The sequence below is a fragment of the Triturus cristatus genome, chromosome 1_1, assembly GCF_964204655.1.
Source record: "Triturus cristatus chromosome 1_1, aTriCri1.1, whole genome shotgun sequence".
NCBI classification, from domain to species: Eukaryota; Metazoa; Chordata; class Amphibia; order Caudata; family Salamandridae; genus Triturus; species Triturus cristatus.
This window is the reverse complement of record NC_140579.1, coordinates 31810325-31833898: the sequence shown is the minus strand read 5'-3', so window position 1 is coordinate 31833898 and position 23574 is coordinate 31810325. Positions and strand designations below refer to the sequence as shown.

Below are 23574 nucleotides of genomic sequence, written 5' to 3'. Positions count from 1 at the left end.
CCGGATTTAAGACCGAGGAGAAAAAGTGAGAGGTTCTCATCCGTGTAGGAGCTGATGTTGATGTAGTGTGATCTGATGATGTCTGCGAGTGGAGTCATGTAGATGTTGCAGAGGGTGGGGCTTAGACATGAGCCTTGGGGTATCCCACAGATGGTGGCCTTGGGGTGCAAGGAGATGGGAGGGGACTCTCTGGGTACGTCCAGTGAGGAAGAACGCCATCCATCTGAGAGTGTGGCCTGTGAGTCCGATCTGGCAACGTTGCTGGATGAGTGTGTGGTGTGACACTGTGTCGAAAGCTGCAGAGAGGTCCAGGAGGATGAGGGTGGCTGTTTCACCTCTATCTAGTTTATAGGAGCATAGAGTAGAGTATCATAGAGTAGGGTGGAGTAGAGTGGAGCGGCTTAGAGTACAGTGGAGTTGCTTGGAGTGGAATAGCGTAGAGTAGAGTGGTGTAGAATAGAGTGATGTGGCGTGGCATAGAGTGGAGTAGGGTCGTGTAGAGTGGCATGGCATAGAGTAGAGTAGTTTAGTAGAGTGGCAGAGTAGAGTGGCATAGGGTAGAGTAGAGTGATGTAGAGAGGTGTGGCGTTGAGTGGTGTAGAGTGGAGTAGAATAGCACTGTGTAGAGTTAAGTGGCATAGACTAAAGTGGAGTGGAGTAGAGTGGCGTTGAGTGGCATGGAGTGGCATAGAGTGGAGTGGTGTAGAGTGGAGTGCAGTAGTATAGGGTAGAGTAGTACAGAGTAGTACATTTGTGGTTGTAAGTAAGTAAGGTTTCAATAGAGACAGCAGATAGGATGAAAGAAGCATAAATTAGAAGCTGTATACTGGTGTTAAAAGTAGGAAAGCACATTGCACATCCAGGAATATTGCTGAAACGCTTTTAAAATAAAATAAAATAAAAAAATAGCATGTTGCAAAAAGCTGAGGAAGTACAAAGACGAGGAAGAACACATGTATATGGTCCATGCTCCAGAGAATAGCTAAGACTAGAAAGGAAGGGAAGCCTACGGGAGCTAAGCAATGGACTATTGTAAATGAAAGTGAAAATGAAAACAACTAGTGGTATGCTGTGGGCTGGTTGTAAGCCAGCTGAATTGTAAACAATACATATCACAGCACAACACATGCTCTGTGTAGGGGAGACCTAAAAACCCCACCACCCGTTCCTTAAAACATGGCACAATTAACATAATGAATTAGCAATCAATTACTTAATAATAATTAACAAGCAATTGATACATACTTATTAATACATTAATTGCCACAATTAACCCTATAAATTATAAAATAAATCAATATTAATATATAACAAATATTAATAAATGTATTAAAATTAGATTACTTCCCACCCTAATCCTCTATAAGCCCACAACCTGCTCCCCCAAAATATGACACAATTAACATAATTAACAATTCATTAACAACCAATTAATAAATAACTAATAATAAATGTATTCCCATAATTAACAGTATAAAATATAAATTAAATAAATATTAATGATTACAAAATATTAATAATTTGATTATAATCAAATTACTTCTCATCCTTTTCCCCTATAAATCCCAAAGCTGTTGCTATGAACATTACACCATTAATATAATTACCAATAAATTAATTAATAAAAAATTAACAACAAATTAATATTTAATTAATAATAAATTAATTCCCAAAATCGATTTTTTAAACAACTATAACTTTGCAAATGATATTAATAACTACGATATTTAAAAAAACGATATTTCTTACCTTAAAGTCGATATTCTTGATCACGATATTTTTGCTGTCAATATTTCTTTATCTGATATTTCCAACTCGATATGTGTGCATGTTGACATTTAAAACTCGATATTCTGTCTGTAGACCACAGGGAACATCTCACAAGGGGAGCTTTATCTACTGCAATTGCCATCCTCCCTCAGGCTATAACTCCTAAGTCTGAGTGGTGTGTAGTATGTTTGATGGAGGAACTTAAAATGAATAAATGAGTACATTTCAATTTTCGGGTGAGCTCCCCTGTTTGTGTGCAGCATAATGTCCATTCCGCTTGTGTGAGGGGTGTATCTAGAACCTCATTCCATTTGTCCCTGGGCGAGTTGCTGGACTGGGCTTTGTCTAGGTGCGAAGCGTTATAGAGCCTGGTGACTAGTTTCTGTCTAGTTGGAGTAGTCAGAAGTATCTGAAGTGCTGACAATGCCGGGGGTTCCTCTGGGAACTGTGGATGTAGACTGGGAATAGATTGGCACAGACTCTGGTACGAGAAATGTAGTAATCGAGAGCCATGACCTCTTTGGGCCACGGTTGTCCATTCAATAAACTTTCTGTCCGGGAACATGTCAACAACTTCACCAGTAAGCTTAGCACCTTGGGTTCCTTCGTGACTGATATTGCTGGTTGGTGATCTAACGGTAATGCCTTCCCATATAGTGGGGTTTTGCGTGCAGGGTGTCGTGCATGGGATGAGGGGCACTACAAAAGATTTCGGCCAATTTATACTTAGGCTTGACAGTCACTCAAACCGAAAGTATTACCGAATGATCAAGTCCAGATATGTTTCCGGTTCCTGAACATATGCGGCCATATTGTCTGCATACATTGGGATCGCTATGGGGCGAGGTATAAAGCGTAGTGCAGATGCAGCGTGTCACTGGCGTATAACACACGCCAGGGGTTCCAGCACCAGGGTGAAAAGGATCAGCGACAGTGGGCAGCCTTGTCTTGTGCATCTGTGTATGGTTATTGCCTCAAATGTGACCCTGTTCAACCTGAGTCGTGCCAAGGGGTCTGTATATAGTAGGCAGACCCAATGAAGAAACGCGTGTGGCACCCCAATCCGGAGGAAAATAGTGAACATGTAGGACCATTAGATCAAGTGAAAGGCTTTTGCGGTGTCTAATAAGACTGCAGCGGCTTTCAAAAAGGGATCGAGCTGGGCGAATAATGCAAATATGGTGCGCAGATTTTGCGCTGTTGAGCGGTTGGGAATGAAGCCATATTGGTCTGGGAGGACCGAATTGGTAAGTAACGGATGCAGTCTGGTCACTAGTATTCTGGACAGTATTTTTGTATCTATATTAATTATTAACAGCTGCCAATATGAAGAACATTGGTTCGGGGGCTAATCTGGCTTTAAAATCGTTATCAGGAGGGCCTCCCTAAATGACGGGGGCGGCACTTGCCTATCGTATGCTTCTGCAAATACCCTAAGCAATTTCGGGGCCTAAAGATCTGCATATTCCTTATAAAATTCACCTGACAGACCATCTAAGGCCAAGGCCTTATTGTTGGGAAGCATATTTATTATTTTCTTGATCTCCACCAAGACAGGTTGCGTCAGGTATTCTCTCTGGCCATCTGTCATTCACGCCTTGGCAATATCGCCCATATATTGCGAGGTCTCGGCTGCTGTCGCTCCCTCGCAAGAGCTATATAATTGAGCATAGAACTTGGAGAATTCCGCCCCAACAGAGGGGGTGTCATAGCAGGGTATTTAGTTGAGCCAGATCACCTCAGTTACATGAGACTGTGCCCATGGAGCTTTCAGTGACATGGCCAAGTGGCGTTCTGGTCTGCCGGCTTCCCATACGCCCGCGTCACAGGTCTGCGGCACATATGGTGCATTTTCTGCTCTGCCAGAGCCTCATATTCGGAGATTTGCGTCCTTATATTTGCCAAGGTTCTTATTTGTGGGTCGCTCTTGTACTCTCGCTCCAATATCTGCAGGTTGCCTTTCAGTTTCTGTAACTGGGTGAGGATGTCCTTTAAAATCGTTCCCATGCATACCCCCCGGATGGTGGCTTCGAATGCTTCCCCCAGAGGACCCCAGCACTGTCGACCAAGTCTGTATTTATGTTAAAGTATTCCACTATAGCCTTCCTCACTGTGTCTCGGAAAGCTGGATCTTATAGCGCAGTGGGGTGCAGGCGCCATTAGAACTGTCTAGGTGCTTGTGTTGGGATAAACAGTGTCAACAACACCATGGTGTGATCTGATAGCGTTTTAGTCAAGTGACGTATATTTTGCACCCATGTGTTCATCTCCCCTGTCAGTAATCTAAGCGAGACCAGGAACCATGGGTCGCTGAGGTGTAGGTATTCTCCCTTCCACTCGGATGTCTCCAGGTGTCTATGAGGCCAAAGTCATCCATTTCATTGCGCATCAGCTGCGCTGCCTGTTTCCTCCTCATCTCCCCTTTCACTGATCTGTCCATGTTCGGATCCAAATATAAATTTAGGTTGTCTCCTTATATGGTCGCTGAGGGCTGTAGCGCCCTTAGCCGGCGCCAAATGTGCGCATTTAACTCTGGGCCGTCCATGTTGGGACCATAGGTATTAATAATAGTCAACAATGTGCCACAGAGCACACCCTGTACTATCGCATGCCGGCCATCTTCATCAATCTCGGAATATATTGCCGCGAATGGGACCCCCTTTTTAATAAATAGCTTGAACCCCCTTGTGTAGTTAGAGTAAGAAGAGGCCAATAGGTATCCCACCCATCTGGCTCCTGTCGTCTCCGCCGCTTTGCCTCTGATGTGCGTCTCTTGCAACAGTGCTATTTGTACCTTATGCCTATCTAGGTAGGCTAGCACTTGTCTAATTCTTTTGGGGTTATTAAGCCCCCGCACATTCCATGTTATTAAATGTAGTGGTTCAACTTGTGCTGTTTTACCCATCTGCTTAAGCTGCATACCCTTGTGTGTGTCTGGTTCATTTTGATCACAGCTTCACATCTGGCAGTTTCAGTCATCATAAATCTGTAGGCTTTTACATAAAACTAACACCACTCCCTCCCCCTCCCACTTCAGCATCCCAACCATGCTAAAGGCATCATCCTTAAATACCTGAACGTCCCAAAGACAGTGCATTAATAGACTATACCGTAATCGAGACATAAGGCCCCGTGAACGATAACTCAAGTGGGGATCACCCAAGGGGGGCAGCTAGTCGCTCGGTGTAACCTCCTGGTTGATGGAGGCGACAAGGGAGCTCATGCACCACTGTCTATTCGTGAGACGAGCAGCTAAGCAGGTTGGGCGGGTATGCCGTGTGTGCATCCTTTATTGACTCGTCTATCTCAATGCCTTAAACTTTGTCTCTTGCCACACCATGCCTATTCAGTACAGTACTTACAGACCCTTCAGATCTCACACAGGGTGGTCCTTGTTCCCACAGGATCTTGTATTCTGGACAGCCGTCCGCTCAGATTTCATCCGCTAGTTGACAGTTCACCTAGATGTAAAGCCATCTGCTGGGGTATCTGACCTGGGGCCCCTCAGACCTCCTGTTCCTGGGCGGACCGTTGGGTCCCCGTAATCTGCTTCACATATTCCTTTGCCGCTTTTTGGAGGTGGTGCATATGTTTTGTGTGCCCTTGTAGTTGATCTTAAGTTTGGCTGGATATAACATAGCATACTCGATGCCCTCTTTTTGCAATTTCTTCTTTAGTTGAAGGTATTCCCTGCGAGCAGCCTGTACCCACACCGTAAAATCTGGGAAAAATGAAAAGGCATTCCCTTGATATTGGATCTCCTGCCGTTCTCTGAACTGGCGTAGTACCACAGCCCCATCTCGGTAGTTCAAAAGGCACACAACAATGGGGCGCAGAGGAGTGCCATGGGGAGGCCTCGCCATCAGCAATCTGTGCGCTTTTTCTACCACCAACACATGCGAAAACTGCCTGGTATAAAAGATCTCCTTCAGCAAGCGATCTACATAGACTTCCATGTTTCCTGTGTAGGTGGTTTCCCGGAACCCCCATATTCCGCAGGTTATTCCTTTTAGATCTAGCTTCTAGATCCTCATTTTTTAGCTTAGATCACCTCCAGGACCTTCTCCATGTTTAAGCATTACTCTTGAGTGCTGCAGAGTGTGTCTTTGTAGTGGATATATGTTGTTCTGTCTCCATTATCCTGGCCGATTGCTTATCCCGTTTGGTCGCCATATGATCAATGCATAGGTTTAGCTTGTTGATTTTCCTGTCGATACATTGTAGGCTCTGCTGCATCACCGCCAGCATGGAGGCCAGCCCCAATGAGCTCTGCGGTTGAATGTCCTGTTCCGAGTCTGATATTGCTTCCCTGCTGGGTTTGACTGCTCTCTTGGGTTCAAATGTTAGTCGGGATTGCTTCTTATCTGTTTTGCCCATGGTGGAGTTCTGCGCGTCCAGTGGACAAGCTTTACAGCGGTGTATGTGTTGCAGTGGTCTTGTCGGATTACGATCGTCCTCCTGCACCACCTCTCACTCACTGGGTCTGCGCAGAGGCCAGACCCCATCCCCTGTAGCCAGCGCGAGTTATGCAGATTCGAGAGTTAGGCTGAGCCGGGCCCAGGGTAGTTTTTGGTGGTGTGTTGTGGAGGTGCGCACTCCCTTGTCTTCTACAGCGGCGTGTTATTTCAGGCAAGTCTCAACTAAGTTCCCTTCTGGGGCTTAGGCAGTGTTCTATAGTAATGTAAAGCTCTGGGACTAGCCAGGGGCAAGAACAAATTGGAGGTTATTTCTCACCTCAGCTATTTCTCTGCTGTGAGGTCACTTGGGAGAGTCGCGATTCAAGGAGCACCGATTTATTGTTCGCACAAACTATAATATAATTTCTTGGTAGTAGTTTTGTTGATCTTTTACAGGTGTGTGAGGCACCCACACATAGTTATGGAGGGGTCCGGTCCAGCCAAAGCCTCCCACCCGGTCAAACTGTCAGGTTCTGTGGTCCAGGACGGCCCATCGCTTGTCTCGGGCACTGGGTGCTCTTGGGCCAGTTAAGACCCAGCTAGCAAACTTCACCAAAGCCAACAATGTCCTGGACATCTCCCAATCCGGATTCCGGAGCAGCCACAGCACAGAGACCACCCTACTCACCGCCACAAACGACATCCGCTCCCTCCTCAACCAGGGCCAAAATGGCAGCCCTCATCCTCCTGGTCTTCTCAGCTGCCTTCGACACTGTCTCCCACCGCACACTAGCCTCCTGACTATACAACACCGGCATCTGCTCACAGGCAGAACTCAGTGAGTCAGACTCCCGCCTTTCCTCTCGGAACCAACAGAGACCAGATGCAGAGTACACCAGGGATCATCCCTCAGCACCACCCTCTTCAATTTCTACATGGCCACCCTTGCAACCATCGTCATAAACCACGGGCTCAACATAGTCTTCTTAGCGGATGACACTCAGCTCATCCTCTTCCTCAACAAAGAACCTAACATCACCAGGTACAACCTCCAAGAAGGGATGAAAGCTGTTGCCACCTAGGTGAAGAGAAGCTGCCTGAAACTCAACTTCGAGAAAACAGAAGTCCTCATCCTTGGCCCCACCCCTTCAACCTGGGATGACACCTGGTGGCCCCCTGTCCTCAGAAACCCCCCCACCCTAAGGGACCATGCACAAAATCTCGGCATCATACTAGACTCGGTGCTCACAATGAACCTCCAGATCAACGCTGTATCCTCGTCATGCTTTAACACCCTCTGCATACTCCCAAAAACATTCACATGGATCTCTCCTGAATCCAGAAAAAGGGTCACGCATGCCCTCATAAGCAGAAAACTGGGCTACGGCTACGCTCTATATGCCGTAATCAACAAGAAACTACTTCACAAGCTCCAGACCATCCAGAATGCCGCAGCCAGATTAGCCCTAGACATACCCCGCCACCACCACATCACCCAAGACCTCCGCGATCTCCACTGGCTACCCATTAAAAGAAGAATAACCTTAAATCTCCTCACACACGCTTACAAGGCCCTCCACAACATTGGACCAGCACACCTAAATGACTGCCTCTCCTTCCACGCAGCCAAGAGACACCTCTGATCAGCCGATCTCTTTCTGGCTACTGTCCCACGCATCCACAAGACCAGAGCGGGAGGGAAGTCCTTCACCACCTCGCAGCCACTGCCTGGATCAACCTCCCCCTCCACACTGCCCCAGTTCAGGAAGGACCTCAAGACCTGGCTCTTCGGATGACCCCAGCACACTACAGAGCCCCCCACGCCTTTAGCGCCTTGATAACCTCGCGAGTGAGTAGCTGCGCTTTATAAACCACTGATTGATTGATTGCCACTATTTTCACTTAAATCTTTAAAATTGCATATCTGCGGTTCTACTGATTGGATTTTTGTCATTTTGGTCTCAAATAATGTAGGGCGAGATTTGGGCCGTTTACAAGAACTATAATGGCTTTTGTGATGCACCACCCCTAACTTGCGAGTGAGTAACCTATTACCGACTCGCATAGGGTTTGCGAGTCGCTATTAGGAGGGGCCTGCCAAGGGCGTCCCTTCCTAATCGCGAGTCGCAGGGAAATGTACAATTGTTTTTTGATTGGAATGCAGTTGTAAAACAATCACAATTTACCACCTAATCAGGTAGGTGGTAAGCCAGTCGCAAACAGGAAATGGTCCCCCCCCCACTTTATGAATGAGTGTTAAAACGATTTTAGGAGCAGGCAGTAAAAATAAACCTATACGTTTAATTTTTCTTTGTGAAACACATCCTGTTCTTCTTTAAGGAAAAGGGGCTGCATTAAAAAAAAATATGCTTTATTTAAAAGCAAACACAGACATGGTGGTCTGCTGTCCCCACAATCAAAAAAGAGGGGAGATGGAGGGAATGGAGGGAATGGTTAGGTTCACCCTCCAATGTACCTGTAGTTCACAAAAAAATCTGTAAATGTCAGATCCAAAAAACCTAACCAAAGGAATGGGGATTCCGCTGAATGTGCGAAAAAACAAGACCCCTATTCTAAGAAAAGAAAATTATTTTCTTGAGTCCCCTCACTCACCCAAGGTTGCTCCAGGTGACATGCTTCATCATTGCGGACATCCCAAATAGCTGCTGTTTGGGCCGTGCTGCAACTTGAGGAACTATGCAGGAGCACTTTTTGGTGGAAAAATGTGTGGTGGAAAAATGTGTAGTGCAGTGTTAGTGGAGTGGTGAAAGTGATGTTAAAAAATACCTAGCTAGTGAGCTAATATTTTATTCTTGCTCCTAGTTGGTATGGATAAAAAGGAGGTTAAATAGTAGGGAAAAAAGTAACTATTATGTGTATACAGTCCCGAATATTCGGTCGACCTGTTTCGACGCATCCCCTAAACCTCTTCTTCAGCACCACACGGGGACAAGCCCTATGCATGCCACTCCTTGTGAAAACCTATAAAGTGAGGATGCACAACTGATGTGTGAGCACCCGATTAAAAATACATACGGTTTTGTCTTTGACTCGTAGTATCTGCTCAGGGAATGAAACAAAATGAAAAGTTAGCACATAATGCCTGCCTACCTCTCACGTGGGCAGGTCCATACCCAATGAGGTAATCCAATCAATGTACTCCTCTATAGTTGAACCCTTTAGAGATAATAATTAATTAGTGCTTTAATCTAATGTGACACAATCAAACACATCAGACGTCTCCTTTGTGAGAAAGTGTAGTTAAATGCAGAAATATAACTTTAAAAACACTTGTGAAAAAACTAGACACCACATGACATACAACTTATAAACACGTAATGTTCTCATAATTTTCTGGAACATACTTATGCTTTGGCAATACTATGCCTCATGGTCTGCCGGGGTAGAGGGGCTTGTAGTCATACCCTAAAGAGACACAGAGCACTGTAGTTAACTGTGCGCAAAGGGAAGAAAAATAAGAAAACTACCAGCAAAGCATATTGCTGTGTCTGCACATAACGTGGATGGGAGATGCTCAAAGAGAGAAGAACATAGTGCTTTGAAATGTCTGGAAGGGCCTGTTGAGGAAAAAGAAACTTACTAAGTCAAAACACACATATGTCTAATAACACCTATTGGCTCCCGGGCAGACCGCATCTTAGCGCGTCTGTCTCCTGGTGCAGTTTAAATAGGAATGAAAAAGCCCAGTCATGCTTGTATACGAAGTTTGTCTAGACTGTGTATGCTGCAGCAGAACAAAGATGGCCGCTCCGCTTGGCAATACTATAACCGACTCGCAAAATAGGGTTTTGGAGTCGCTATTAGGAGGGGCCTGCCAAGGGCGTCCCTTCTAATCGCGAGTCACAGGGAAATGTAGAATTGTTTTTTGATTGGAATGCAGTTGTAAAACAATCACAGTTTGCCACCTACTTTAGGTAGTTGGTAAGCCAGTTGCAAACAGGAAAGGGTCCCAGATGACCCCTCCCCTTTATGAATGATATCTAAAACGATTTTTGGAGCAGGCAGTAAAAATAAACCTGTATATTTCATTTTTCATTTTGAAACACATCCCGTCCTTCTTTAAGGAAAAGGGGCTGCATTAAAAATTGCTTTACTTTAAAGCAAACACAGACATGGTGGTCTGCTGTCCCCAGCAGGCCAACACTGTGTTATTGCCCATTTCCAATGCGTCACAAAGTGCGACCTGCCTCATATTGATGAGGCGGGACAATTGCGACCCCCTTCGGAATTGCTAATGTGTCTGGGACACATTAGTCCATTTCATTTAGCGAGTCCCTAATTGCGAGTTGCAAAAAATCACAAAATGAAATGGTCGTATATCTGCCCCTTAGTAAATTCTACTCTCTTTTTCTAAATTGCTGTGCAATTATTCTTGTGTTGTGCTTTCACCTTATTACTGTTTGAAGTGCTGCATAAATACTTTACACATTGCCTCTAACTTAAGCCTGACTGCTTTTGTGCCAAGCTACCAGAGGGGTAAGCACTGGTTAATTTGGGGTTTACATAGGTTTCACCCTGACAGAGATTGTGGTTGCTGCTTGAAAAGGGTTTATCCCTCCTCAACCAGTAACCCAATTTCTAACTATCACTAGATTGAGGAGGGAGTGGAAGACAGGGTACTGATTGCCAAACACTAGAAACCTGACCTCAGAGGGGACTGTATATCCTGTGTGGATAGTGGTAATATACAATGTTAATCTTTTTTTGACAAAAGTGAGTATTTGGCTGGACAATAATTTATTGATGCACATACCTTGAGTTGTGAGCCCATGTCCATCCCTTGTGTCCCCCCTCCTCCCCTCCGATGGAGCACTATACTGCTTGGACCACGCTATTACTGAGAGTCAAGTGCTGAAGGGGTACTTCTCCCAGTTGCTGTGGATCCATAGTAGGTTGTGTCCCAGGACATGAGAAGTAAAAGGCTTCAACCACCAAGGTTGGGCCCAGTGGCTCCTGCTTGCTCCGTGGCCTTCTGAGCGGGGTTCTGATAGCGTTGTTAACCAAGTCACTGTCGGACTGACCTCAGTCCCTTTGTTCCCAAGGGAAGGAGCGAACTACATCTGTATAGGGTCCTTCAGCCTGGCACTCACTTCGAGCTCATTCTCATTCTTGTACTGTCTTGTCCAGCACATGGGAGATAAAAGAGGCAATTGGAGATATTCTCCAATATGTTGGGACAAACTGTTTGTTTGCAGAAATGGAGAAAAATAAGCAGAAACCTCTACATTCTCTTTTGCTTTTTTGCTCACTATTTTCTTGCGTCACCTTCATGAGTTATAATTTCATAATGAAATATCCTCTGATTTTTCGAGGAAGAGCAAAATCTAGAGCTTAGTCCATTGATGAAAATTCTATTTACTTCTTCTGTTTTGATGTTTTATCTCACAGGATACGGGTGCAAAGCACAGCCGAGGAGAAAGAAAAGGACTCTGGACTACCAAACCACAATCAACAACAAACGTGAGTAGAGTGGGGGAAAATAAAATTTGATCTCAGGCTACCAACGCCTTTCCAGGACAGCGCTTGGTAAAAGGAGACTATTATCTTACCATGGCCTGAATCCTCTTCTTTATCGCATCCACGGCTTGATGTTTCCTCTTTCTTCTCTACCAATGGTGACCCTCTTCTACAGTGGGAGGAAATTATGGGATTGCATTCACCAGTGAGCGTGAAAATCTGTGTAATGGAAATTTGAATGTATTGCAGGAATGGTGCATTTGTGCCGGCCACCTCACTGAAAAGGCATATGTCAGAGAATCACTCGCCACTAATATTCAAGTATGTCACCGCTTAAGCCTGTGAGAGGTTCTTGTCTTTGTGGAGTCAAGCACAGGTGATGCACCAATGAGACTTGTGTTTATGCATGTATGCATAAATGTGACTTATGGGTTTGAGCTCTTTCTGTAAGTGGATAAAGGAGGAATCCAGCTATATATGTGGCTATGGTGCTCTGACAATCATGATCTCAGTCCTCAAAGGTTCTCATCATTTGTCTTTATATATCACTTTTTTTAGGGCTTTACATATAGAAAACTTTTTTGTTATATTTGCACATTGCACACTTGCCCATCTCAGTCTAATAAATGTTTGACCCCACCTGTGATTTGCACATTGTGCTGCATCAGTTTGTCCGGAGTCGGTTTTTTGCAATATGCAGTGCACACAGGGTGTTACTCGCTTACGACACAGCCAAACCTTAAACTGCATGTACAAATGGTGCAATCACACATTCTCTTACACGAATGAGCTCTTGTCAATGTGCACTTTCTGTATATGTGAATGAATATTATGTGTGGGAGAGCAGCTTCGAGGACCTTCCTCTCACTATTGGGGCCCGTGTGGCTCAGATCGCTCCCCCAGACGCACTGTCTACTTCTGAAATGGTGCCGCGTCAAGCATCCTTAATGAGGCCCATGATGGACTCACGAAATGACCCCATGATACAGAGCAAAATAGGATGCTCTTCAGTCACAGGCAAGATTCAGGAGCCCTTGTGTTTAAGCTGTTCATTTGTTTTAGTTTTCATTTACATTTTCTGCGCATGAAACCATCGCCTGCAAATATCTAAGGACTAATAATCCGTGGTATATGTCGGCCAGGAAAAATAAGAGTGACAAGATAAAAGAAAGAAGTTCAAACCAAGAAAAGGACACAGCCAGGTCTTCAGCCATTTCCTGAAAATCAACCAGGAGTTTTATGTCACAATTTCAGTGGAATGCATGACAGTCGGTCTGATGCGACAGAAAAGGGTCTGCACCCCACAGAGTAACACCGCAATACTCAGTACCCGGAGGAGGGAGGCTCCCTCTGATCTTAAACTGACATTGGGTTTGTAAGAGGAAAATCTCTCAGAGGGTTTGGATGTGGGTCATTCAAAGATTTATGATAAAGTCTTAAACCTTACTCTTCGGTTCACGGGGAGCCAAGGCGGTATATTCAGAGCTGGCGAGATATAGATCATATTAAAGATCAGCCTGGCTGCTGGATTTTGCACCAGCTGAAGCCTACTTAAAGATATAGCTGGAGGATCCAGGTACAGGCCATTGCAATAATTGTGCTAGGCTGAGATAAAAACGCTCATAACAAGTATCATTTGTTGGTGTGTAAACATACGGATTATGCATTTGAAAACCCTCAGCTGGTAAAGACAATCGAGTTCACTTGATCCTCCATTAAAAGTGGTCGATCAAGCCTAACACCCCCTTTTTTGTCATACAGGATGGGTGTTAGTTTTTTAACCCAATGAAGCATGCCAGAACATGTGATTCCACCCCGAATGGAGATATGATTTCCCTTTTTCCCCCAATTTAATTTCAAATAGCATCCCTTGATTCCCATTAGTGAGACATCTGCATAGTGTTTCTGTCCTGTGAATTGATCTCCAGCAGCCACAGATAGGATCAGGGTATCGTCAGTATACCTCAGAACAATAATGCCAAAACATTGTATCAAATGTGCACGTGGAGCCATATATAAATTAAAAAGCAGGGATGACAATACCAAACCCTGAGGCTCTGTCAATTCAGCATTTTCATATCAGATATGTAAGAGCTGCAAGTAACTTTGGCAGTACAGTTAGTTAGTCAGAAATCCTTCGAGCACACGCAAGAACTTCTGGTACCGAAGGCCTCCAGATGATTCAATAATACGTGGTGGCCGATGGTATTGAAGCAGACATCCCCAGCAGAATCAAAGCTGCTGGAGCATCTTGACCTGCATACTTGTGCAAGTTGTCCAATACTGTGGTCACCTTGCCTTCAGTGCCACAGCCTGTGCGAAAGCTGGGCTTCATTGGATGGAGTATCTTTTAGTAGTCTACAAAAGCGGTTGACTGGTTAACGACAGCGCACTCCAGAATTGTAGCCATAAATGGTAGTTGAGATTCTTGTCTCTAATGAACGGAGTACTCTGGATCCAAAGAGGATGTGTTTTTTAATAGTGATCGAACGCGTACATTTTTTAAATCATCTGGAGCACAAATAGTACTCTGTGACAAATTGATAATATCCCTAGGCATAATAATGTGAGTTCAATAGGACCACTCTGAGCACCTTTGCTGGGATAATATCTGCACCACAACCTGAAAGCTTAATACTCTTGAATACAAGCAATCCTCATCACTCAATAAGGAAAACTGATTCAGTATCTCTGTTCCTCCAGGAATGAACTGCGCTTTACAATCAACGCTTGGGCCTGGGACTACACTCAAGCCCAGATTCGCTTTGATAGTTCATATTATCAACTGAAAAAAATCTGCATCTACATTTAGCTTCTGAGCAAATTTCCATCAATTGGCCTTAGTTCATTAATTGCTGTAAAAATAGCTTTGAAAACATTTGGGCCCTAAAAATATTTTTAGCATAATATGTTGTCTTACAAGCTTATATTGACTGTGTAAAATCACTGTTAGGAAAAAGCTATCGGTTTTTTGTCTTTGCTTCATCGCCAAGTCACCATCTAAGTTCTAATTGGCATAACTCACATCTTTTGATTGAACAACTTAATCTGTCTGTGCCTTCTATGCCAATCTTGGAGCAAGTCAGTGCCACCTCATGGCTCTTTCGTCCACCACCCTACACGTTCTTTCTCTTTATCACACTCTTCCAGGTCTTTTTCATCATTTCCTTTTTCCTTTGACACCGTTTATCTATACTTTTCTCCTCCTTCCTCCCTTTTTAGACTTTCTCTCTTGCTCTGGGTCGAAGTCTGATGATGAAAATAAGTCTCAGAAATGAGTGCTGGTGCAGACTTCCTACTACCGTTGGTACAAATCAAGCAGTGCCTTTGTTGAACTTAATCACCACTGTTCCCATATGGTGGAATTGATTCCCACCAGATACCTTTGATTCTTCTGTCTCTCTTCTCTTCACTCTATCTTGAATTGATTTTGGTTTGTGATAATGCATTGAACTCCTCCCCTTCCACAAATCTCTTTTAGGGAGTACGTTAGGCTACGAAAGGGGTAACAATGTACACGCCACCAGCCGGTTAACCAGATGCAACACATCCTTTTTATACACTGGCTTAAAGCATTAAAATGGATTTCAAGTACTCACATTCTAGAGTAGGCCAACAGACAGCACCCTGAATTACTGCACAAACGTCACCTTCCAATAACATTAGCTTTAGAAATTGCACAGACAGTGTGCTATTTTAACTAAGCACATTCAATTCATATTTCAGGTGGTATGCATCTCAAATAGACTGTTCCTGAAAAAGACAAAAAGCATACAATTCATTCATTACACAATAGAGACCACAAAGAGTGTAAGGAATATAAAGAAGTTCTAAACAAGGAAATGAGACCACCTTGATTGGTGAGTTCCCCTGCACAGTGATCCTGGACATTATCAGAAGAGAGGGTGCAGGAAAAGTTACCAGTTGCGGAGGCAATAAGAAACTAATTGCACCTTACAACTTCCCCGTCCACACTGTTAAACAGGTGTGTTAGCGTTGTAAAGCCACCAGGCAGCAGGCCACTAGCAGTTCTTAAGCTCATGCACAATGAGGGCTTGTTATTGCATTGTTTTGTGTTTCTGCTTCACCCCCTCTTGTTCTGCTCATCGCTTACTGCCTTTTACCTCCTGCATGCCACAGTCGGAGAGTTCACTGATATCAAGCTGAAACAGTGCTGCAAAAACGGCATGGCGCTCCTGCCCCCACACATGAAGCGCAGCTGTGAACAGAGGTCCAACAAAGTCCCAGATGAGAAATGCAGAAGTGCCCTGCTGAAGTGCTGTGAATTTGCTGCAGAGCAGCGGAAGAAATACAGGAGGGTGACCTCTGGGCTGGGAAGAAGTAAGTATCCCTGCTTCTTTGTGACCTTGTTCATTTAATCTACTTGTGGTATGACTGTCTACATCTTACCAACATATTGGGATATATTAGCAGTCAATAATTGTACTGTGGCAGCACTATTAGGAAATATGTTCCTTTTCAGGGTGAAGCACTTGCCTATTAAATACCACTTACTATGTCTTAAAATGTGTATGTATATGTTCTCATATTCTCGGTGTATGGAAGAAACAACATTTCTCTAGTAGGGGACTTTCATGTATAGTCATAAGCTTTGAATAGTCCCACCCGCCTGCGGGTCACCCGTAGCACTTTTCCCAATATATCTTCTTAAGTGCTGAAATTCGCCTTTCTTCAGGAAGGTCTTGAAAAGTCACTTAAGTAAGTCATAATTCAGCCAATAGGACTAGCCTACAGTGGTCAAAATTCTTAATGTTGTTGAAACAAAAGGGGACTATCCAAGGAAACAGGCGCTTAATGCATGAACAACTTCGTAAGTTCACAGAAGAAATCCTCCACAACCCCTTTTGCTATAAGAGAGTAGAATGAAGACATGCAGGGCAATATAGCCCATAGGCTGCCATTTTTAGGAAACAAAAAGGAGAATGTGGCTTTAAGAACTGTGTGACCTCCAATATCGCATCGTGGTCAGCCAGCGGCAGTAACCACAGTTCTTTTTTTTGGCTCCTGCTGACAGGACCCTTGGAACATTGAGCACGACCTTTTGAGGTTTTTTCTTCAAAATGTGGACTTAAATATCAGTGATTTTTGCTTCACTTGACATCTTTTGTCTTCACCTATTGAGTTTTGAACTTTTCTGACAGGAATAGAGGTATTTTTGTGTTTAAAATGCCTTCTATATTCGACAGTTATCCTCGCTGTGGCAGGAAAAAGGCCAAAACAGACACCCATGAGGTCTGCATTTTCTGCCTGCCTTCTTCACATCTACAAGTCTCCTGTGACATTTGCAAAACCTTCTCCAGGCAAACCCTATGTAACAGAAAACTCACCTTCAAGGAAAAGATGAAAGAAGACTCAAGCAAGAAGCCAGAGCGACCTCTGAGTGAGGGGAAGGTAACTCTTCATCGTGGAAGGTCTGAGAGGTGTTTTTCAGGAAGAAAGTGCTTTCGGCCCCAGTCGACATTGAAGCAGGCGCAGTCGAGAGGAGGTACGCCATCGACATGCTTACTGTCAATGACTGGCTCAACAATGTATAAACGTCAATGCTTGATGTAAAGACACTCTTTTGCGAGGTTGAGGCCTTCTACTTATCGCTGCCCAACATCAAGAAGTGCTTTGGCATCGTGGGACTCTGACCCGCCGTCGCCAAGAAGTAGACACTCAGTGTCAAAAGCTATAAACGTCGATGTGCGTTGTGGTAAATATTCTTTTTTACCTAATACTGAATTTCATACGGAATCTTTAAAATAAAGTAAAAATAGCTCAGAATAACAAGAGGCAGAATCCGTGGTATAAGAGGTTTTCTAAATGGGCTTTATTCCATCAAAAATGGCCGACTCGAGTCGCGGCCTTCAGGTTCCGTCACCACGAGGGTTCAGGAAGTGAAGTACAATACTTTATTGACAAGAAGTAACTTTTATAGGTCATACCCTTACAATGAAACAAATGCAAAAAGGCGTAACGATTGATAAGATAAATTAACATAGTGATACGTAATTGAAACTAGGCGTAATAAGGAGCAAAAAGAAACATGATTGGCTCTGGTTATCTTACATAGGTGGATCTATACGATAATACTTAACATAGATGCGTGCGCAGCAGTATGACGTGTGATTGACGTGTAACTAGGGGGTGAAGGGGACTTGACATTTTAGCTCTACATGTGGAGACGAGAAGTCTGGGGGGTCAAGTCAACCTAATCCCAAATCATATCTAACATCCTATGTTTAGAGAACTATGTTATCCACAAGGAAGGACTCTCGGACAGAATCTATTCTATACTAACTGTGTGCGCGTGTACAAGCGTCTAAGTGTCTATATGAGATGCGAGGGGCAGAAAACTTTCCATGGCAACAGGGCTATGAATCACTTGCAGGAGGACGGAAAGGCTGAGTCCTTTGCTTGTGAGCTAAAGGAAATGTTTACCTAAATCACTAGACAGGAATGCATCGGCTGGAGAGCAAAATAGATAATTCGAAGGTGAAATACAGCTTCTTGGCAGGCAGGCGAAGACTGGCCGAGGCAGGCACCGTTAGCTGCACAGGGAGTAGGACAAAGTTCATGGATACAGATGCGAGCTCAAGCTGAAGCTGTCAGAGATAGAGAGCAGGGAAAGGCTTTGAGGACAGAATCGGGCCTACTTGCCTGAACTGTAAAAATGTAGTAATTTAGCCATATAAAGTCGGTGGCCTTTCATACTTGGGAATCGAATATCCAGCCCATCGATGGCGAATCTGACAGAGAACATGTCGACGGTAGACACACGTATGTTTGCGTCTTAGAAACTGGAACTGGAGGGAACATACATGTACTTGTAACATGCATATAGAACCGTTGGGGTCCAAGATAGGGGACATAACTGATTAGGAAAATCCACATTTCCACATTCCCTCCTTGTCCCCTACTTGCCCTTCAAGAGATATCAATCTTCATCATTCCATCGATTTGCTCATGGAGCATCATTTCTTCTTCCTTCTTCTTCCGGCATTTTGAACGAGAACTGTGATATGGAATGCATGATGTGGCACACAGACCACAAATCGCTGGTCCACATTGCAGGCATAAACAACAACTGAAGAGCATAAGAAGGCCAATACCTAGGAAGGATAGAACTCTCCATCCCCAGGCTGATACCACACTCCAAAACCACCCGGACCACGTCCAAGTGCCTGGATTTTCGTGTATCTGGCTTACAATCTTATGAAGGCGTGTTATAGCTTTATATACAGATGGCGAATTTTCTGGTATGAATATGCAGCAGCTGGATCCGATGACCCTGCAAGCTCCGCCCCTATCGGCCAGGATGACGTCAAGGACAAGACGATTCTGGAGAACAACAATTCTCATCACTGATTGTTCCTCTGTCAGATTGCCTAGGGCGGCTATAGTCTCGTTTACTACAGCTTCAAGAGTCTTGGTGAGTCTGCGTATCAGCTTACTATTTGATACGGTACCTATATAGGGAAAGATACCTTTATTGAAATCTACATACTTGTCCCATGCCGTCTCAGTATAATCGACAACTGGGAGATCTCTACGCTCTCTTTTGTGTACTAAATGAACATTTCGATAATAATCAGGGGGAGCTAGGAAAACAGGTGGCAGAAGGAATGCTATGTAACAGGTACCATCCCAATCTAGAGGCAGACGCATATATGCCGTCTGACCACATATAAAGTAAGAATGGCGAGAAGCTCTAAATGAAGATTTACCTTGATCACTATATTCTACTGTAGTAACGCATTGGCTATGGCCCATATGTATGGAACCAACTTTTCTCACACATAATTCACCCTTAACTGGAAATACAGACATAGTGGGCAGAATTAGTTCAACTTCGGATTTGACATTCAAAATCATAAGATTAGGCGTAAAATTACCTAATTTATACACTTCATTTTCTAAATCAGTTCCTGTTCTACTGGGGTGACCCTCCTTATTGGGGTGACAGACTTTGAATAAAACTAGATTCAGATTTCCCCATATCCAATGTTGTTGATAAACTGCTGTGTCTGGGTCTATGGAATTTAATAAACTAAACCATGCTCCACAGGAGCCATTGTGTGTGAACGGATGTGGAAAGAAAGGCAGAACTCCTTTGTTATTCTGATAGGGAGGGAGTCGGCCACACACCCAACAATTGGTGGCATTACTAGTCTGATGGGAATGATGTAACATACTAATGAATGTGTTATTGCGCAGCGCAAGTCTATAGGACAACTCATGTGGGGGTAGATCACTAAAAGAATGCTCATCAGTTATATTGAAAGCACGTTTAGAAACAGGATAATACATATGCAACAATATGCTTGCAGTAACTATTAAAAAACTCAAGGAAAACAAAATTAATAAAGTCACAATACAGTGGCTACGCAGTAATTTACAATAAGCATGTCGTTTCATTATGATTCTGGACTCTACATCATTCAGACCTAAGGGATACATGTCGGGACAGATTCAACCGCTTCACCTTGGAGAGGACTTAAACAATCAAATCGTCCGACAGTTTGGATCTGGACCTGAGTTTCTGCTTATAGATTTCGGTGCTACTGGCCTCAGCCAAGGGTAGCTTTGAGTCAATGGGGGAAGACACACGGGGAGTACTGTTTGTGTCAGGAGGAAGTCCATGAAATTTCTTGATATGGCTGGAATGCACCCAGCCTTTTCTTCCTTCGATCTTCACAGCTGTTCTGGTCGTCAGCAGGACCAACTTAGGAAGCCTCCACCTTGGCTCCAGTTGGGTTTTCCGATCGAAATTCCTGACGAGAACATAATCGCCGGGAATTACATCATGAGGTTTCACCTCGGTGTTGTCGGGAAAAGCTGCGACTACCTGTGAACGACAAGATTGTAGTGCAGACATCAAGGAAGCCAGGTAATCTGTCAGCATATTACAGTCAACATCAGTTATTTTACGGGGTATAGGCGTCCCCCACATATTCGGTGGTCTACCAAAGATCACTTCATAAGGGGATAGCCCTGCTCGAGAGTGTGCTACCATTCTCATGTAAAATAGTGCAACTGGTAAGGCTACTATCCAGTCAACACCTTTCTCCTTACATATTTTAGACAATCTGATTTTCAAAGTTTGATTATGTCGTTCCACGAGACCTGCTGCCTCGGGGTGTCGGACACAGTGGAATTTCCACTGATATCCCAACAAAAGTGAGACATGTTTCATTAATTCGGATGAGAAAGGCTGGCCGTTATCTGAATATACAACACGTGGTAGCCCGTACCGTGGGAAGAATTCTCGAACTAACTGTTTGGCAGTAGTCGGGGCCGTGTAATCTGATACGGGGTACGCCTCTGTCCAACGGGAGAGAGCGCAGACAACTACGAGAACATATTTGAATCCTCGACAACGTTCCATCTGAATATAATCCATCTGGAGGACTTCAAAAGGATAGTCAGGAGGCTGAAATCCACCCTGCTCTACGGGAACACCCTTTCCTGGATTGAACTGACAACATATCATACAGGTACGAACTTTTTGTTTAGCTGCTGCTCGTAAATGTTTGTTGAACCAAATGTGCTGAATGCTGTCTAGCATAGCCTTCTCTCCTAAATGTGCTGGACTGTGAACTGTAGCTATAATGGCTTGAACCATGGAATCAGGGAGAAACCATACAGATTTCTCCTTCGTCATCCATCCTTGATCTGTCTGGATCCCTCCTAGTTCAGTCCACTTCTTTATTTCTTCTGCTGTGGCATGTGTCTGTATGTCAATTACGTCAAGTGCGGGATCCTTAATTGTCATACATTGTGTTGGTGCCTGAACTATTGGCTTTGTCATGTCTAATGTGCGATTCTGAGCAGTCTGTTTAGCTGTTCTGTCAGCTAAATCATTGCCTTGAGAAATGATATCAGTAACCTTCGTGTGTGCTTTACATTTCATAATCGATATAGCAGTGGGTAGATGTATTGCGTCTAACAAGGCATGAATGAGGGGTCCGTGCTGAATGTGGGCACCATGGGAGGTTAAATAACCTCTCTCTCGCCACAGCACGCCGAAGTCGTGTACAACTCCGAATGCATAACGTGAGTCAGTGTATACATTAACTTTCTTATTTGTGGCTTGAATACAGGCTTGCGTTAGAGCAATAAGTTCTGCTGCTTGGGCTGACAAAGTATCTATACAATTTGTCTCAATAACTTCAGTGTCTGTTGTGACTGCATACGCGGCCACTAAATCTCCTGTACTTGTTCTCATGCACGATCCGTCTACATACAACGTCAGGTCTGGATCTAACAATGGAACGTCTGTCAAGTCTTGTCTAGGTTTCGTCTTTATTTCAATGATTTCAACACAATCATGAGCTAGTGGGTCTGTTCCAATTACAGGTAATAGTGTAGCAGGATTCAATGTATTACACCGTCGGATCTCTATGTGTGGTTGAAACAATGTCAGTTCATAACCGGTAAGTCTTGCTATGGTCAAGTGTTGTGTTTGTGTTCGGTTCACAAGAACCTCTACTGCATGTGTTACTTGTACTGTCAATGGATGTCCTAACACTATGGCATCGCTTTGTCTGATTGCTAAAGCTGTCGCTGCCACTGATTTCAGGCATGCAGGCAAAGCCTGAGCTACGGGATCTAATGTACTGGAAAAATAAGCACATGGCTTGCGTGATCCTGCTTGATCCTGAGTGAGTACTGACAAGGCAGTACCTTCGCGTTCTGTGACAAAGAGTGTAAAATGTTTGCTATAACATGGTGTTGCTAAAACAGGTGCTTGACATAAAGCTTCCTTTAGGCTTTCAAAAGCTTGTGTATGTTCCTGAGTCCAAGGGAGAACAGTCGATGTGGCTGCCTCCTGTGTGGTTAACTGAATGAGTGGTTTTGCTAGAAATGCGTACTGAGGGATCCACTGCCTACAATATGAAGTGAGGCCTATGAAAGCCCGCACCTCTTTTTGTGTCTGGGGTATTGACATGTTAGCAATTAACTGGATGCGATCTGGTGTAAGCTGCCTTCCCTCCTTGGACAGCGAGTGACCAAGATAAATAACTCGCTTGACACAGAATTGCAGCTTAGAAGGAGACACCTTGTGCCCCTTGTCGGCTAGAAAATGTAAAACTGTCAGAGAAGCCTTTTCACATTCAGGTCCGCTTCTCGCGGTGATCAGCAGATCATCGACATATTGAAGCAGTGCAGTATTGACTGGCATGTGGATACTGTCAAGTTCTCGTTTCAGTGCTTGGCTGTAAATGCTGGGGCTTTCTGTGAATCCTTGGGGAGCGCGTGAGAATTTAAAACCGCGCCCATTTAAACTGAATCCGAACAAATATTGGCTTTCCGGATCTATTGGGACGCTGAAGAAGGCATTCTTGAGATCAATTACAGTAAAGAATGTTGCTTCGGAATCAATTGCTGTCAACAATGATGATATATCAGGGACCACAGGGAATTGTGGTACAATACACTTGTTTAGTTCACGCAAATCAATAACCAATCGGTATACTGGTGGGGCAGTAGGATCAGTTCGTTTAAGAATCGGAATTATCGGTGAATTACATACATTGGAGTCTGTTTCTACAACTACTCCCTGGGCAATCAGCTCATCAATGATTTTCAGCAAAGCCACTACAGCATCATGCGGTAACTTGTATTGTCGCATTCGTGGTAGTACCACTCCTGCTTTCAGTGTGACTCGATAGGGTGTAATGTTCATGCAGCCAACATCCGTAGGGCCTTGTGCCCATAGATGTACTGGTAAAGTCTGTAGTCGGGGATCCATGTCCCTAGACACATAGTGACCTTTAAAATCACGTAAAAACAACCTTACTCCTTCCGGAGAACAACATATTATGGCTCCTAGTGCTTTCAGAGTCTTAATTCCTAACAGATTTTCTGGGCATGATTTAGTAAGCAGTAAATCTGTAGTTCGTGTCAAAGGTCCTATCGTAAG

At 44.1% G+C, this 23574-nt stretch overlaps 1 protein-coding gene across 1 annotated transcript in view; it reads left to right on the top strand.

The window, feature by feature from the left end:
* Positions 1–23574, top strand: part of LOC146869242 (complement C4-like) — a 550923-nt gene that overhangs the window by 268370 nt on the left and 258979 nt on the right. Inside the window, exons 16-17 of the mRNA XM_085646117.1 lie at positions 11577–11648; positions 15786–15986. Of these exons, the coding sequence (XP_085502243.1) occupies positions 11577–11648; positions 15786–15986 (273 nt within the window). The remainder of the gene's footprint in view (positions 1–11576; positions 11649–15785; positions 15987–23574) is intronic.